The following is a 16217-nucleotide window of genomic DNA, read 5'->3' as shown; positions in this document are numbered from 1 at the left end:
CAAACACACCATAGCATGCTAGAAAGCACATAAACTGCAGATCAACACACTAATATGCCATATTGTCATTCATGTAGAACATGCATGAAACATGCATGAAAAGTACACACACGCACATACACACACTGCACAAACAGCTTAGCTTGGCACAAATGTATCATCAAGGCTTGAGCTAAAGCCAATGACATGGATGGAGCTTTCCGGGCTATGCAGTCTGCCGTGATTGTGTGTGTGTGTGTGTGTGTGTCCATCACAGATGTGGGGGGTAGATGAGAGCCTTAAAAATGGAGCGGATCAGACCCAGCTCTCCTGGACACCATGGAATACGATCAAGAGGAGAGAGTGTGTGTGTGTGTGTGTAGAATAAGAGTAAGATGTACAGCAGCTGACAAGAAATACCCTTAAAAAAAATAAGTTAAAGGAGATTTAAACATCACCCTGCACAAAGTATTCTGGTGCTGAAAAAGCATGTCACTCACCTCGACTTACATAAAAAAAGAGAATTCAGATTCACAATTCATATTCAATCAGATAAGAAGAAGAAACGCAACCAAACTCCTTATCTGACACACACACACACACACACACACACACACACACACACACACACACGGGTTGAGCTTTTTCTCATTGAGAAGATGCCATTTGATTATAGCTTTCCTAAACAATAGACCACGTAGAAAAGTGGACATAGTCGTCGGGTTTGCCTGATGAGGCCAACCAGGGGGTGACTCGGTCTTAGGACTGACTTAGTTCCACTTTAAAAGGAAAAGAGACGACAAATCACAGCACATGTGAGTGGACACCAGTGTGACTGACAGCTGGTATCGTCCAATAGGAGCCTGGATGTAGGTGACATGAACTTCAAATCAAATCTTCAGGCTTAAAAATTAGAGTTCAGTTTCTAATAGGTGACGTCACAAGTCCAGTGTGAAAAGGTGGATTTCAAGGTGTATGATTTAATAAGCATGTCGATCGGAAGATGAGGTTCCATCAATATACATGTTTTCAAGTTGGTTCATGCATCTGGTTAATGTGAGCGGAGCAATTCTTTGTTTGGTGTTGTAAGCTCCTGCTTCAAAACACCAAACGCAGGCCTCCGGCTGGTGTGACGGAAATTTACGGGGTGGAGTTCAGTGGTTAAGACCGGTACCCTGTGTGCGAAAGACATCATGGTAGCAAGTTCGACTCCACCCCTGGCTGATTGTACTCAATTCCATTGTAAGTTGCTTTGGATAAAAGTGTCTGCTAAATGACATGTAATGTAAAACTTTTGCACAGTAAGATCTGAAATAAACACTTAAGAAAAGTAGGTCAAATGATGATACAGAGAGCAAGAAGTCTGTCGGAGTGTGTGACAAAAACCCAAGAGGAAGGAAAGCTTGTGATTATCAGCTAAGCTTGAAAAAAGAAAGGGAAACAAGGTTGAGCAGAGATGGTTCAAACCAGTTCTGATACCAGACAGAGACGGTTTCCCACGCATGAACATTAGCAGGTGAGTAAAAAAGTAAAAAGGTCATGTTGTCCTCTGTAAAGCAAAACCCTCGGCTAAAGTACATTTAAGGGCTTATTCTAAAGGCCCATTTATACTTGATGCAAAAGACAGAGATGGACAGAGCCTTTTATCCGTACTTTGCTTTCATTTCGTCCACCGAAATAGAGCAATACCACCGGAAATCATGGTGCAGTATAGAGTCAATAGTCCAATCAATCGAGAAAATGATGAAGAAGGGTCTATGAGGGTACTTAAAACTGACTGACAGACAGCCAGATTCACTCACTGGTGCACTGTGGGAGGCGGCGTGTTTAATTTTATGGGCTAGCAAGTTGTCAAAAAGTCACAGCGGAAAAATGTCATTAATCTCCCTCATTGGCAACACCAACGAGTAATATTCCCCATTAATGGGACGACTTACATTCAGTGGTCACACAGAGGTATTACAGAGATAATGTTTGGTACACAGACAGATGTAAAACAGAACAAAATGGAGTATAAATGGGGCTGCGAAAATGTATGGGTAGTATATTTCATTTCTGACAATAAACCCTTGTAAATATATTACATATTGGTCCTTTACAACATCCTCACAACAATGCCAAACGACATAAATCTCATAATCTTTTTATCACCCTAAACGTCATTGATTAAACCCTCAAATATCATTTACCTGCATATTTCTCCCTCTATATTGACTCTCAGCCAGCTTCGTGTTATTCTCTGCGTCACTCATTCACTCACTCACTCGCACGCACGCACGCACGCACACGCTTGTGCTCAGTCTGGTTGTGTTTCCCGGAGAGAAAGAGAGACAGACACAGTATGTGTATGTGTGTGTGTGGGCAGATTTAGAAGCGGAGGATCAATGAGAAATGCAGAAATCAATGCACTTAGCAGTGGGAAATCAATGGGGTCTAATCGGGATGCCAATGGCACAAGTCAAAACAATTAAGAAGGAAGAAAAATGTTTAACAATCCCTCCTCCTCCCCCAAATCCCCCCACCACCACCAACCCACCCACTGAAATGCTTACACAGAGGCTGAGGAGCAACAGAGTGAGCAGAGGGAAGAAAGAGAAGAGAAAGAAGAAGAAATAATATGAGGGAAGTTGGTGAAGTCAAGCAGAAGGAAATGTTGAATCTTTGGATGCGTTTAAGGATCAATATAAATAAATGCACCAGTAAAACTGTGCAGTTTTGAATCGAGTTCTGAGCTCACACATACAGTAACACACACACACACACACGCACACACACAGTTGTAGAGTGGGGTCATCATCCAACTGAAAGGTCAGGGTTTGATCCCTGCACATAGGATCCTCTATATTAATTTTATGTCTACTTACTATATAACCGTACTAGATTACTATATGAATTATGTAAGTGTATGGGTGTGAACAAGTGAATAGCAAAAAGTGTAGTGTAGAGTGTTCGGCGTAATGAATGATTTATTTAAAAGTAAGTCATGATAGTGTACCATGACCATTTTTCCTGTGCAAATCCAAACAGGTTGCACCAGATGTTCCTCTCTACAGTTCCTACTGAGTGATCCCTGTGGTATTTTCAGGCCAGGTAGAAACATGCATCTCATTTTCACAAGATGTGTGAAATTTAATCTCAGCTGCACCTGGAAATGGTACCGTGCTGTTCATAGAACCATGTGCTGTGATGAAACCTGTAGAACTACATCCTCTGCCCAAAACAGTGACAGTCCTCACCAGTCACCAAACTTCACTGAAGCCACTCTGCTGCAAGTTCTGACAAGTCCTCTGTCTCTGCAGGTGCCTCAAAATACCAAACTGCTGATTCAAGAGCTCTCTGGGATAATCAGGAAAAAAAAGTCCCTCTTCAGTGTCTCTGCTGCTTCTTTCACTACCGGTGTCCAACAGCAGATTTTTGGGTCGCTGTCAGCACAGTCACTGACAATCTTCCAGCTACAAATTTGAGGGGACAGGAAAAGGTCATTCATTTTCCTGCAATCACTAATCTGGTATCTTTCCACATGGGCAACCCTGAAAAAGACAAAGCCACTTCCTTTTCAGAGCAGCAGGTGAAGAGTCCAACAGTGAGTAGTTTGAGCCGTTCACACTGAAGGCAACGCAAATTATTCACAGCAAACTCAATGCAGTTGTGAGTAGACACTTTCATTCCACTAAATGAAGCAACCTGCACAGATACCTTGAAAACATGTTATGTGTCACTTGTTTCAGTAACTTGAGATGAAATTATGTGAAGTAGACTGAAACATTTTCAGAACTAGGACGGTGAACAAGCTGGTGAGTTCAGAAACTGTGTATGTGTCAAGTTGTTGGTTGTGTTTGCTTGTGTAAGAAAATACAAATGTACAAATGGTCCAGCAAAAGAAAATTGCCAAAAATGAGCAGGTATACACATTGTTTTTTAAAAAAAGGGAAAATAAAAGCTAAAAATAGGTGTCTAATACTTCCAAATTGGCACAACAGGAAGTGGCTTTTTCTCCTTTTCCTCTGGCGAGTAATTTTTGCATTAAAACCTATCCATCTCCTTCTTCCATTTTTCACCTTCGTGCCTGTTTATTCCTATTCTTCTTTTGGAATGGAAATACAGCAGTAACAAAACAGATATACGTCACGCGTAGGTGGATCAGACACGTGATATCCACGCTTATATGAACACTGATCCGAATGATGATCAGCTTATACCAGCCCTTTGGAAATTAAATTTGTTTCCGAATGGGCTGTATCAGATCAGAGTTTTCAGATTGGCATGTGTATGTGACATATTTTTATTCAGATCAGGCTTTTATTCCGATTATTTGAGTCCATGTTAACATTGCTATTGTCTACACTGCTAACCGGGGGGCACTCTCTAGCAGTAAACGCAAAAGTGAGACAGATGCGGGGAAAGATTATGCGCTGAAGATGAAGACTTCAGTGGCTTTAGTGCACAAGAAGAAGATGAAGATAGCGACCAATGACTTTTAGGCTAAGGCTAGGTAGGCTAAAGTGTTTTCTTTTCTAACCAGGCGTGTTACTGTCGTGTTGGTGCAGTGTTTATTTTCTAACCAGGCATGTTGATGCCGTGTCGGTGCTGTTTTATTTTCTAAACATGCAGGCATGTTCACCCCGTGTTTAAATTACGTTGTTTTAATAAAAACAACAATGAAAAACTTCCGTGTAGCGTCTTTCTATGTAAATATCTCACGCTACAACCATACGCGGCGTTACAGGTGGGCCCACTTTTGTCCATGGCCCACTCGCGATCACGGACGCATCATTCACTGAATGATGCGTCCGTGATCGCGACACATCTTTCAGTGCTAGTCACGCTCACTCACTTACCATTTATAAAGTTTATGCATTCACTCCTTTGACAAGAGATTGAATCCTGGCACCGCTACTGCTTACAACATGAAAACCTGTGGCTTATATTCAAGTGCAGCCTATATATGTACAAACATTTTTTTCTTTTAAAATTTAGCTGGTGCGGCTTGTAGTAAGGTGCGCTCAATAGGCTGAAATTTTACGGTAACTCAAGTGTTTATTCAAGTGTCCACTGCACAATGATTTCACCTGACCTAGATATTAAGGAGGTTTTTGATGAGTGTAAAAGGGGATTTAAGTAGCATCTCATTGGCCCTCAACTTCAGAGACTGTACCAGTAAAGTTCAGCCCTGACGAATACAAATATCTCAGACAGTGTCACACACCCTCCCTGAATAAAGCAACAACGCGAATGCGCCTTTGAGTGATTCCCTGTATCTTACAACTATTAAATCAAACCCTCAGTACAAGTGTCTTCACACGCAGCAGCAGCTGCAGCCTTGACTTCCAATAACTTACACTGAATTCAAATAAGATTTAATCTTCTCCTCTGCGAAGCGCGACACCATATAAATCCACAGATGATTCAAACAGCAGCTGGCCGTCTCCACAAAGCATGAAAACTACACAAACACCTTTCTACTCGAGAGCAGGATCGGGCATTGTTAGGATTTTATCAATACTGATACTGACACCAGGACTGCTTATTGATACTTGACAGTAGTATTAGTAATATTATTATCTCTCACTTGGAGCAAAGATTAATGTGAGCACAATTTCAAAGTGATGCTAAAGATTGATCTTTTTAATTCTTTAGTTTTTCTTTTTTAATAACTTTTTTGTTAAGAATATTATATTTATTAATCGTTGTTTATTTTTGGTGCAGGTGTACATACTGTGTCTGTGATTGGGCCTGCAAGATGAGAGTGCCACTAGCGGAAAGATAAACTATACGTATATGGTCACACAGTGGGTTTAGTATGTGTGTGCTTGTATGTATTTGTTTATTTTATTTTACCTCACCTCTTTAGGACCTTTTCTGGCATAAACACTGACTTGTCAGGACCAAAACCTGGTCGTAATGAGACAAGAACTGCACTTCTGTGGAACTGGTTAAATGAATTGTGGTTAGGTTAATGTCAGGGTTAACTGGTTACAGTTAAGGTTAGGAATGCTTTGTTTATTTTACCCGAATGAATGGCAGCCAGTGCAGAGTTCTATCCAGAGGATTTTCTGCGCGAAGCTGTGAGTGTGTGTTTGTGTGAGGCGGAGATGGTGGTGGGGTTGATCTGGGGCCAATCAATAGCAGCAGGCTCTCTTACGACCCCCGAGTTCCTCCTGGCTTGGCTGGCAGGCTAGAAATCAATGGGCCGGGCCAATAACTCAAGATGGTGTGTGGATTAGTGAACTGTCAACTAATCAGAGAGTTACTGAATCTGACACCGCGGCTATTAACCTATCGATATGACACTTGGCACTGACACGCACGTGGATATATATATGTATTGATGAACACACATAAGGTGGCCCACACGCCTTCACACGTGTGAACTGACGTATGTAAAAGAATAGTTATGCTTTAAAACATGAATGAGTGCATCAACATTTACTTGATCAGAAACTAATGGAGTATATGCGGTAGATATAAGCCATGTTTTCATCTAGTGAAATGGACTAGCTCCACTCACAACAGTCAGCTGATTGGGTGACAGAAAAACATCACTCCCTTGTGACCGGTGTTTCTTCAATGCCAGCAGTCTATACTCATACAAAGCTTGACGTCTTGTTGAAACAAACAGCCACAAATGTCCTCCATTATTGTCTGCTGTGTCGCGTTAATTGTCGTCGCACCAGTACAACATCACGCTGCAATCTCACTGACGTGGCCATCGGGCACAGCCCACAGCCCGCCTACCAAGAAAAGGTACTGTTCTCAACCGTACATGATGGAAACACAGCTATACACTCATGTGGAGACCTGTATGTGCAACTCCCGCAGACATAAGCTAGATATGTGTCACAAATTGGAACAATCTTTTTTAAAAACAATTCCATCCACTGCTGCTAAGCAAACATTTGGAGTTATGGTGTGTTTTCAACTGAAGAGCTCCAGGTCAGATTTAGAAACTTAGAAAGTCAGAGCAACCTGACAAACCGCGACAAGGGATTCCAAAATTGCTGCCACTTGCATCAATTGTAAAAACACACTGCTATTTTTTACTGTTAATTACACTTTTGTCTCATTTGTTTTATGTAAAGTCAGTCATTTGCATAGTACTGTTCAATTATTATCCGTGGTCACATTTGTACACTGTGTGTGCAAAACACAGCGTTGTTATCGAATGCCAAGCCTGGAGATATGTTTGAAAGAAAGAAGAAAGACAGAAAAACTAGAGCTTGGAGTTTAAATTAGAGCAAAAACAAAAAAACTCAATGAACTGGATTGGAAACTTTTTCTGAGTTAGAATTTTTTTTTTCTGTGTATAAATCTGCAGTTATTAGCAAAGACATGAAAAGGAAAGACTCAAATGTGTGACGAGTTTGAACAAAAACATTGTTAAAATGTATCAGAACACATAAACTCACAGTGGTTCAGGAGTCACAGTTCATTTAAGGATCATTTACAACAGCCATAAGTCATTTTTACAACATTAATTATTTTGGCCCTTGAGCCCCACAGCTACTAATGGCTACGAAATTTGGTGAAGCAGAAATTTCAATGTATTCCTTTGTTACAGGCTTCGCTTGTCACTATATATTAATTGTGCTTTGACAAAGTCTTGTTTGCTGCAAATTATTATGGCTAATTTAATACTAAAATCAATTAAATGCAGTTAGTAGAAGCTGCAGTTTCCTAAAATATTACTGCCACTTAATGTCATTACCTGTAAAAAGACATTTCCTACAGCTGTTTGGTGCAAGATAATTTAAGCCTGGAGCAGTTCTCTCATCAGATAAAAAGGTGTATAATCTCATAAATCTCAGCCTAAAATGAGTTTATACCTAACTCCTCTATCCACGCTTTTATCCACAATTCATATCCAGATTCCTTATTGCTTCTTTAACATGCAGACTCTCTGATCTTTTCATTTTCCCATGTTCCTCTAGTGTGGAACTACAGGCTTATACTGTGTCAAGGGTGCTGCTCCATTTTACATTATTCACTTCTATTCTTCCATCCCTTTCTCTACTTTTTTCTTCTTTCTTTTTTTTTTCTTTTCCGGGGAGCAAAAGGAGATTATTTTGGGGGGTAATTCCATTGAAACCGCTCCGAAATAACTTGACTTGGCATGTGCCTATACAAGGCTCCACAAAAGGCTCCAGGAATACTATTCAGTAATGGGGTGAAGCAAAGGAAGAGCTGGACAAAAAGCGTGTGTGCTAGTGTGTGTGTGTGTGTGTGTGTGTGTGTGTGTGTGTGTGTTACAGCTGAAATGAGAGAGAAGAGAAGAGAACGAAATCACCTGAGAGGAAAATAAGACAGCTAGCCAGGGGCAGGGAAAGACGGGATGAATGAGCAGCAAAGAAACCAGAGGAAAATAATCAAATGTTCAAGAGAGAAAATAATTTTAAATTCATTCAGAAAGTGACAAAACATATACAGCAGTGTTTCCAAAAAGCATTCATACAGCGACCGACGTCTTAAAAATGACAAATCACCAAGTCACAAGGTTAACACGTTAACCAGCCATTTCTGAGATAAATGTTTGATAAATTAATCACAGCTTCATTTGGGTGCATTATTAAACTCTCATGCAAACTATAAGTACAAATGTTCACTCCCTAAAAACTGCTAGTTAACGGTCCTGATCATTTTAAAGGCCAAAATCTATTTCCAGCATTTAACCACTTTAATTGCTAGTTTAGTAAATGATTTTCCACAATTTTTATCATAGAAAAACAAATTTCTTTTTACATACACTGGAGGGTAATTACGTTTCCTTCGGAAGGATAACAAAAACTGGGTTATATCATTGATCATGGAAATATTGATTATTTTCAAAGATAAATGGCTGAATCTTTTTTCAGAAATACACAAAACTAAAAAGAATAGAGGGGGGGAGACTAAGAGATATTCCAGAAATCAGAGGAGATGAGGTTGGTGATGCTGGCGAAGACAGTCAGGTCCACGCTGCTGTCTAATGATAAGAGCTGCAGGGAGAGGGACACACACACACACAGAGGTGAAAAGAAAGAGGAATGGAGGCAGGTTACAGCATTATAGTCACCAGCAGAAAGGGAAGGGAGGGAGGGAAGGAAGGACGGAGGGAAGGGAGGGTTCACAGGCCTCCCACACACATACACACACAGATTTGTCCACCTAGTCTTATTAGGACACTGTATTGAAGTCCATTCATCTGGACAGCCTCAACAAAGCTTTATTCCTAACCTTAACCACAACTAGTTATGCCTAATACCAACCTTAACCTCACCACAATTCCCATTTTAGCTCCAAAGTTCCTAAGAAATGAGGTTCTGCCTTATTTAGACCAGGTCTTGGTCTCGACAAGGACTACTGGTCCTGACACGAACAGTGATTGTGTCAGAAAAGGGGTCCAGAAGAGGTAACAAATACAAGCACACACACCCTGGATTAGGAAACATATGCAGTGGAGCAGTGAGGGATTAGGGGGTGAACGAAAGCTAGAAGGAGGGAAAAAATGTTTTTTGGGGAGAAAAGGAGGGGAGACAGAGAGAGAGAGGGATGGAAACACAAGTGTTTGGTCAGGCGTATTTCCACCCTCCATCTCCTCCTCCGACTCACCTTCATCTTTGAACGTCGAGGATGATGAGATCAGTGTGAAAGAGAGATGATGACGCAGATTTCTGGCAACATCCTTGTGTCGTAGTTTTTCCCTTTTGCTGCAAACACAAGAAAAGAATATTAAAAAAAAGAATAAATAAATAATTTTATCTGCACCTGCTGTTTTTTCATCAGTGTTACCATGGCAGATTTTTTTTTTTTTTAATGTTTAATATTTGATCTAAATCGCTATTTTTTTATTTATCTTTTTAGGAAGTAAAAAAAATGGCTAAATCTGTCATATTTAGATAAATGTTTATTCTCAAACATTGTCCATTAAAAATTTTTTTGCATATTGTGCTTGTGTTTGTCTTGATCCCAATGCAATTTAAATTTTAAAACTTTCTCTTTTTAAAAATACACAATGCAAACAATAAAATTATTCTTTACAGGGAAATATATAATAATAATAATAATAAGAAGAAGAAGTTGGTGCTTCTGGCCAAGAGAACACGCAAGTGTGAGGATGTTCACCTGATTACAGGTCGTCTTTAACAGTAATGATCTGTGTGTGTGTGTTTTCTTGTATTCGTTACATCTTTAGGACCTTTCCTGTCATAAACACTGATCTTGACAGGACCAGTAATCCTCATTGAGACCATAATCTGGTCCTTAATGAGGCTGAATCTTATTTCCGAGGAACTGGTTAACTTTAGGGCAATTAAGATAGGATAAGGTTAGGGTTAGGCATTAACTGTTTTTGGAATAGTTAAGGTAAGGGATAACACTTTGGTTAGGCTGTATACATGAATGGAAGCCAATGCAGTGTCCTGAGAAGAATAGCTGCACAAACCTGTGTGTGTGTGTGTGTGTGTATGTGTGTGTTGTTACAGGGGGTCATGAGTCAAGGTCAGGTGATAATTTCGCCTGAAAAACGGCAGTGATAAAGGGATGGAGGGATGGTGGAGCAGAAGGAGATAAGAAGAAGAAAAGATGGCAGAGTAAAACTGAGAAGGACCAAGAGGCCAATCATGAAGGAGGAGGAGCTAAAAATCTGTTACTGTGACGAGCTACAAATCTGTCACTGCCGTCTTTCGGCTTCTCTTAAATCAGTTTCATCCCTTTACTAATTTAATCCAGTTTTAGTTTTCTATCAGTAGTTTGACCGACAAGACAGAACATTTCCCACATCCTACAACTTCAGTCTCTCAAAAGCTCACGTTCAAAAACCACTGTCACTTTCTATAGTTTCCTCCTGAAAACAAAAGCAAGTAGGAACCAAACATGTGTTACACATGATCAATGTAAAAAAAGAACCTAAATATACATATTGACATCATGTACAACATTGTATTACTAATATATACATATTTCTATAGCCAAGACTAAATGTTGTTAAGAGTCTATATATTGTCACATCTTTTATTCCATATGTTCATATAAATTCCTTCCGAGTCTATACAATGTAAACATGTGTTAGTTTTATTCTTCTAGTGTAATCGACAAATTGTTAACTCTCAACTCTATGCTTTGAAAAATGCCAGTAACTAAAATGTATTATTATTATTATTATATACAAGTACCATATTCACAATAACATAACATATAATAATCACCATTCTAGAAAATATAAATGTTAAAAAATAACACTGTATACCATAACTCAGGTTTTTGAAATGTGAATTGAATAAAATAAATTATAACATCATTATCTTTTAGGACTGCAACGATTATTTTCATAATCGATTAATCTGTCGATGACATTTTCAATTAATCAAGTACTTGTTTGGTCTGTAAAATGCCAGAAAATGTGATAAAATGTTGATTGGTGTTTCCCAAACGTGGAAATGATGATGTTCTCAATGTCTTGTTTTTGTCCACAAACCAAAATGAATCAGTTTTAATGATTTCTTTGTTATATGGTGCAAAGAAAATATTCAAATTTAAGAAGCTGAAAAATCAAAAAAACACTCAAACTATTTATTCTCAAAATAGTTGACGAGTTATTTAGTAATCAAATAACCGTTACAGCCCTAATATCTTGAAACCCTCCCTCCTGTCCTCTGTCACACTTTATTTTTATTAAACAACTCACTTTAACTTTCACTTTTCACCTCATCATCCACCTAATTTCTCCTTTTTCTCTTCCTCCATAAACACCTCCCTCCTCCTCCACACAGACACACAATCGTGGCCCGGAGAGGTCAACCTTTGGTGGATGAGGTCAGGCGTCTGGTATGAAGTTGACCTCTGACCTGGAGGGCTCGATCACTCGCTTACATCCAAACCAGCTGGACAATGAGCGGCCGTCCAACAATCACTCAGTTTGTGTCTGTGTGTTTGGAGTCAGGTCATATCTATCTATCTGATTATTTTTTTTGCCCATTAATGTATAAGAATCATAACAACATATTTTTTTACATTTATTGCACTTACAAATTGCGAATTACAAATATTGGGCCAGGAAATAGTTTATCCTCCCTTGCTCTGTGTGCGTGTAAAAAATTGTATAGATTTTGTTGATGTTGTGCTTAAGTATGTGAAAATATGTGCTCTAATGTGTGTGTGCGAGTGTGCATGTGTGTCTACACGGAGCAATTGGATTTGCCTCCACAGCTTCACAGGGACGGAGGTCACGGTGCTTGTTACTGCCGTGGAATAACAAAACAATATTGATCAGGTCGAGGTCATAAAGTGACAAAGCCCGTCTTTAGTCTTTGGCTCAAAACCTCATCACTTCCCGTCGTCTTCTTTATTCGGAGGTTAATATCTCATTAACTGCCATTATCTCCACACCAGTCACCACGGCAACGACCGTCGGAACACGAGTCCGCGATCTCCCCCCCACACCTTCCCTGATTCCTGCGGATCAGACAAGCAATGACCAGATTATTGGAAATCAATGCAGGGGAGTAGCTGTTTTCCCCTGACCCCCCCCGAGTTTCATTTCCACTATTTATCCAGGGACGCTGGTCAAAACGACGACGATCACGAGGTTTACACACACGTCAATATACGAGCCGTGACGAGAGTCGATGTGCGGTGGCAACGATGATGGTGGTTAATCACAGTGACGCTCATAAATCTGAACTTAGCTGGAAGCCATTTTACGTCAGGGGGAAAAAAGGACTTAGTCACAGGGATTATTTATTTATTTATTTATTTATTTAACTGCTTTCTAGTTGACTGCTTTATCCTTTTTTACAAATGAGAAAAAATTTCAGAGCAGGGAAATAAGAGAGTAACATTCATTTTCATGGTCTGAAAGCAGGTATACATTCAATTTGTTTTTGAAATGTACTTAAAATCAGGTAAGACATCATCTAGAGATGCAACAATTAAATCGATTAACCAATTATTAAAAGATGACAACAATAATTTATCAATTTTGATAAATTAACTAATTTTGAGTGGATTCTTTGAATAAAATGATCTGACTGATGTTCTATTTTCTTCTGTGACAGTAAAATGAATATAACTGGTTTGTGAACAAAACAAGATATTTGAAGACGTCGTTTTGACGCTTGGGAAAAATTATTCAAAAATAATTACCATTAGTTGCAGCCTGACTGAAATAAGAAAATGTTTGGAAAAACTTTAAAAGAAATTACTTCAAATGGTGAAACACATGAATCAAGTTAAATCCAACTAAATAACATATATGATCACAAGGCTACATACAGGTTTAAATGGACTGAAGCTGATTTAATTTAACTTCAACAATGCACTAGATATGATATAGGAATGGGACAGATCATTATAAATAATGAAGTAAAAATGCCTGCAAAACACAAGAACACATCAAATGATGACAAAAACAAAGTAAACCCTGTAAACGCTGTTTAAAACCAGTAAATCTGTACAAAAGACAGATACAGTATATGCACCAAATTCATGATGAAAAGATAAATTAAGTGCAAAGATAACGTGCAAATCCAAGCTGCAAACTGTTGTGGGTCAGTATAAGGTATGAGCTCACACTCCCTCTGCAGGATCTGATCAGGACAGCTCGGTCTGACCTGGGCCTTCATCAGGACCCGCCTACAGAAGAGGTCAGGGGGCAGCAGCTGACTCACCCCAATCATTTCTGCTGTCCACTTTAACAATCTACCCAAACCTGTCCTTACTGGTCACAATTACCTTTCTACAGCACACCACTGTGCAGACGGACAGGGTTGCCAAATCTGCTGTTTTCACACAGAACTGAAGAGTTGCAGTGGGCAGATTTTTGGCTTAGACACACACAACCAGATCCAAAACAGCTAGATCACTTGTCATTTTGTCTAATAAATAAAATGAATTATTGTTAATTATTATTGACAACTATAATTAGTTTTAATTTAAAGTTTAAGGATTTCTTTATGCCCTAAAGTATCAGGTTCAGCCCTAAATTTACACTAAACTGTTCATATGCAACCTTATATTCATTTACAATCCTGTGTGCAGTTAATGCGCAAGACAAGTCACACTATAACAATTTGAGGAAATGGCACAAAACCAACAATTTCCTGAAATTAATTGACAACTGTTCCATTATTAAAATGGGCTTTAAACAAATAAATCCACAATATACATAAATTAAAAGTCATTATCACATGGAAAACCAGTCAGGGTGCATTTTAGGGGGCTGGTTTAGTTACAGACTCCCTGAAACATCAGGTGCTATTTTTTTCTTCTCAGAAAGTACAGGCGCTGTTGTACATTAGTACTATTATTAGTAATTGCATGCAGGTGTTTGACTGGAAGCTCATCACACAGAGACCTTTGTCACAGCAGTTATTTTAAAACATTTCAGCCAAAAAACTGAATATTTTGTTAGTAGTAATCGTAATTGACGGCTCTGTTCAGTTCATGTACAACAGGACGGTGCGACAGAAAATGAGTCGGCATATAGGCACCATGAGACAGAGGAAAATGGAACTCAGCCATCTCTAACGTTTTTAACCACAACCATTTTGACAACAACAGGGTGTCAGTGTTACTCATGAACACACAAATAATGTCTCAGATTTCTACAGTTAAGAAAAGTCAGAAACAGCATAGACTCTGAAAGTGAGGCAGCTAAATGGACATTATTTACAGCCGTGCTTCTCCTCCTCCTGACCTGTCAAAATGGCTGCCGTGCAAAGATAAGCCCATTTTACAGCAGCCATTTTGACACGTTTGAACAGGGAAAACACACCAATAATAACATAATAATAAAAATGGCTCCATGCAGTTCATGTATGTCAGGACAGTGGGACTTTGAACCAGCTACCATGTACATATGGCAAGCAGTTTTAACATTTAATCGTCTGCAACTTCATTCTTACTCGTCAAATGTACATTTTCAGAATTGAATTGTAGATATCTACAGTATAATGACAAACCACATACACATGAATGGCAAAAGTTTAGCCATTTTGACATTTTAGTAAAACTGAATTACAGATATCTGTGACATTACTTTGACTAGTAAAAACCGAATTGCAGACATCTGTAACTGTAGTTCTGCCTAGTGACGTCACATATCTACAACTACAGTCACAAAGAAATTAAGACTTGTAAAAATGACGTCACATATCTGTAATGGTAGTTCCAGATAATCAAACTTATAAATAAAATATCTTGCCATATGTAGCCATAAACTAAGCCAGCTAAACAGAACCCTGCCTTCATTAATGCGGTTATTTACACCTGGGCTTCTCTTTCCCCTAAACTATCAAAATGGCTGCCATGATAAAAAATAAAAAAGAGTCAACTCCACGTCCATTTTGACAAAAGACAAACAATTGAAGGATTGTTTGGTATTTAGAACTGCTACAGACTGTAGCTGACGTTTGGGATAATTTGAATATTAAAATCAAATGTTGGTGTCGCTTAGCAACAACGAGAACCACCGAGTGACGTTAGCAAAAAAACAACACCGCTAACTGTGTGGTTAGCCCCGTGTTTACGCTTCAAATCTCACTATTTCGCGGTGTTTAAGAAGAATGTGAAAATATGTGTATTACTGTGTTTACCGGCTACTTACCCGTGAATAAAACCTAGTCTGTTGTCCGCCTGCGTGACTGTCATTCTGCTGCTACTGCCTCTGCTGCCGATGACGATGAAGTGCAGGGATGGTGGAGACTGGTCGACTGACCTTTGACCCAGGGGTCAGGGCTCAGACAGAAGGTTCCACCCAAATTGATTAAAAAAAGTCTGTAACAAAAAAGTGAGAAGTGCCTGAAAATAATCACAAAATGAAAATAACAATAGCGACGTTTTTCTGCGTTTTCTTTGACACCGGAAGCTTCATGTACAACTGTTTCCTGTTTCATTAACTTACGTTTTTCAGAATAAATTAACACATTTAAAGAGGATTTTAATTAAATTAATAAAAAAAATGTTGATGGAACATTGAACACAAATGCAAAAACATAACATTTAAAACACAAGCAGAAACAACAACAAAACATAAAATGTAAATATTGCATGTTTTAAAAAGAGCAGTAAGACAATTTCTACTATGATTTCCTACTCATCGTGAGTTTTATGAAATAAATGTATGGGAAAAGAGACATTTATACCCTCGTCTTTATCATATATACATATATTTCAAACTGAATCTGTATCTGTATCATGAAGTTTATATTAATAAACGTGTATAATCTGTGTGCCACAGAGATTAAATATAAATAGTTGTGATCATG

General features: G+C 38.8%; 1 protein-coding gene across 4 annotated transcripts in view; it reads right to left on the bottom strand.

Annotated features, from left to right (window-relative positions):
* pou2f2a (POU class 2 homeobox 2a) overlaps positions 1 to 15818 on the bottom strand; it is a 93602-nt gene extending 77784 nt beyond the window's left edge. For 3 of the 4 annotated variants that reach the window (XM_058619359.1, XM_058619362.1, XM_058619363.1), the window contains exons 1-2: positions 15557 to 15818; positions 9565 to 9662 (exon numbers count right to left, since the gene is read on the bottom strand). In XM_058619359.1, coding sequence (XP_058475342.1) covers positions 9565 to 9662; positions 15557 to 15600 — 142 coding nt within the window. In that variant the 5' untranslated portion in view covers positions 15601 to 15818. Of the gene's footprint in view, positions 1 to 9564; positions 9663 to 11638; positions 12409 to 15556 lie in introns of those variants that run through there. The other variant, XM_058619361.1, reaches the window with a different exon arrangement.
* Between the last annotated feature and the right edge of the window lie 399 nt (positions 15819 to 16217).

The sequence above is a fragment of the Solea solea genome, chromosome 20, assembly GCF_958295425.1.
Source record: "Solea solea chromosome 20, fSolSol10.1, whole genome shotgun sequence".
In the NCBI taxonomy this organism is placed as follows: domain Eukaryota; kingdom Metazoa; phylum Chordata; class Actinopteri; order Pleuronectiformes; family Soleidae; genus Solea; species Solea solea.
The sequence above is the reverse complement of the archived record's forward strand: the minus strand, read 5'-3'. Positions and strand labels throughout refer to the sequence as shown.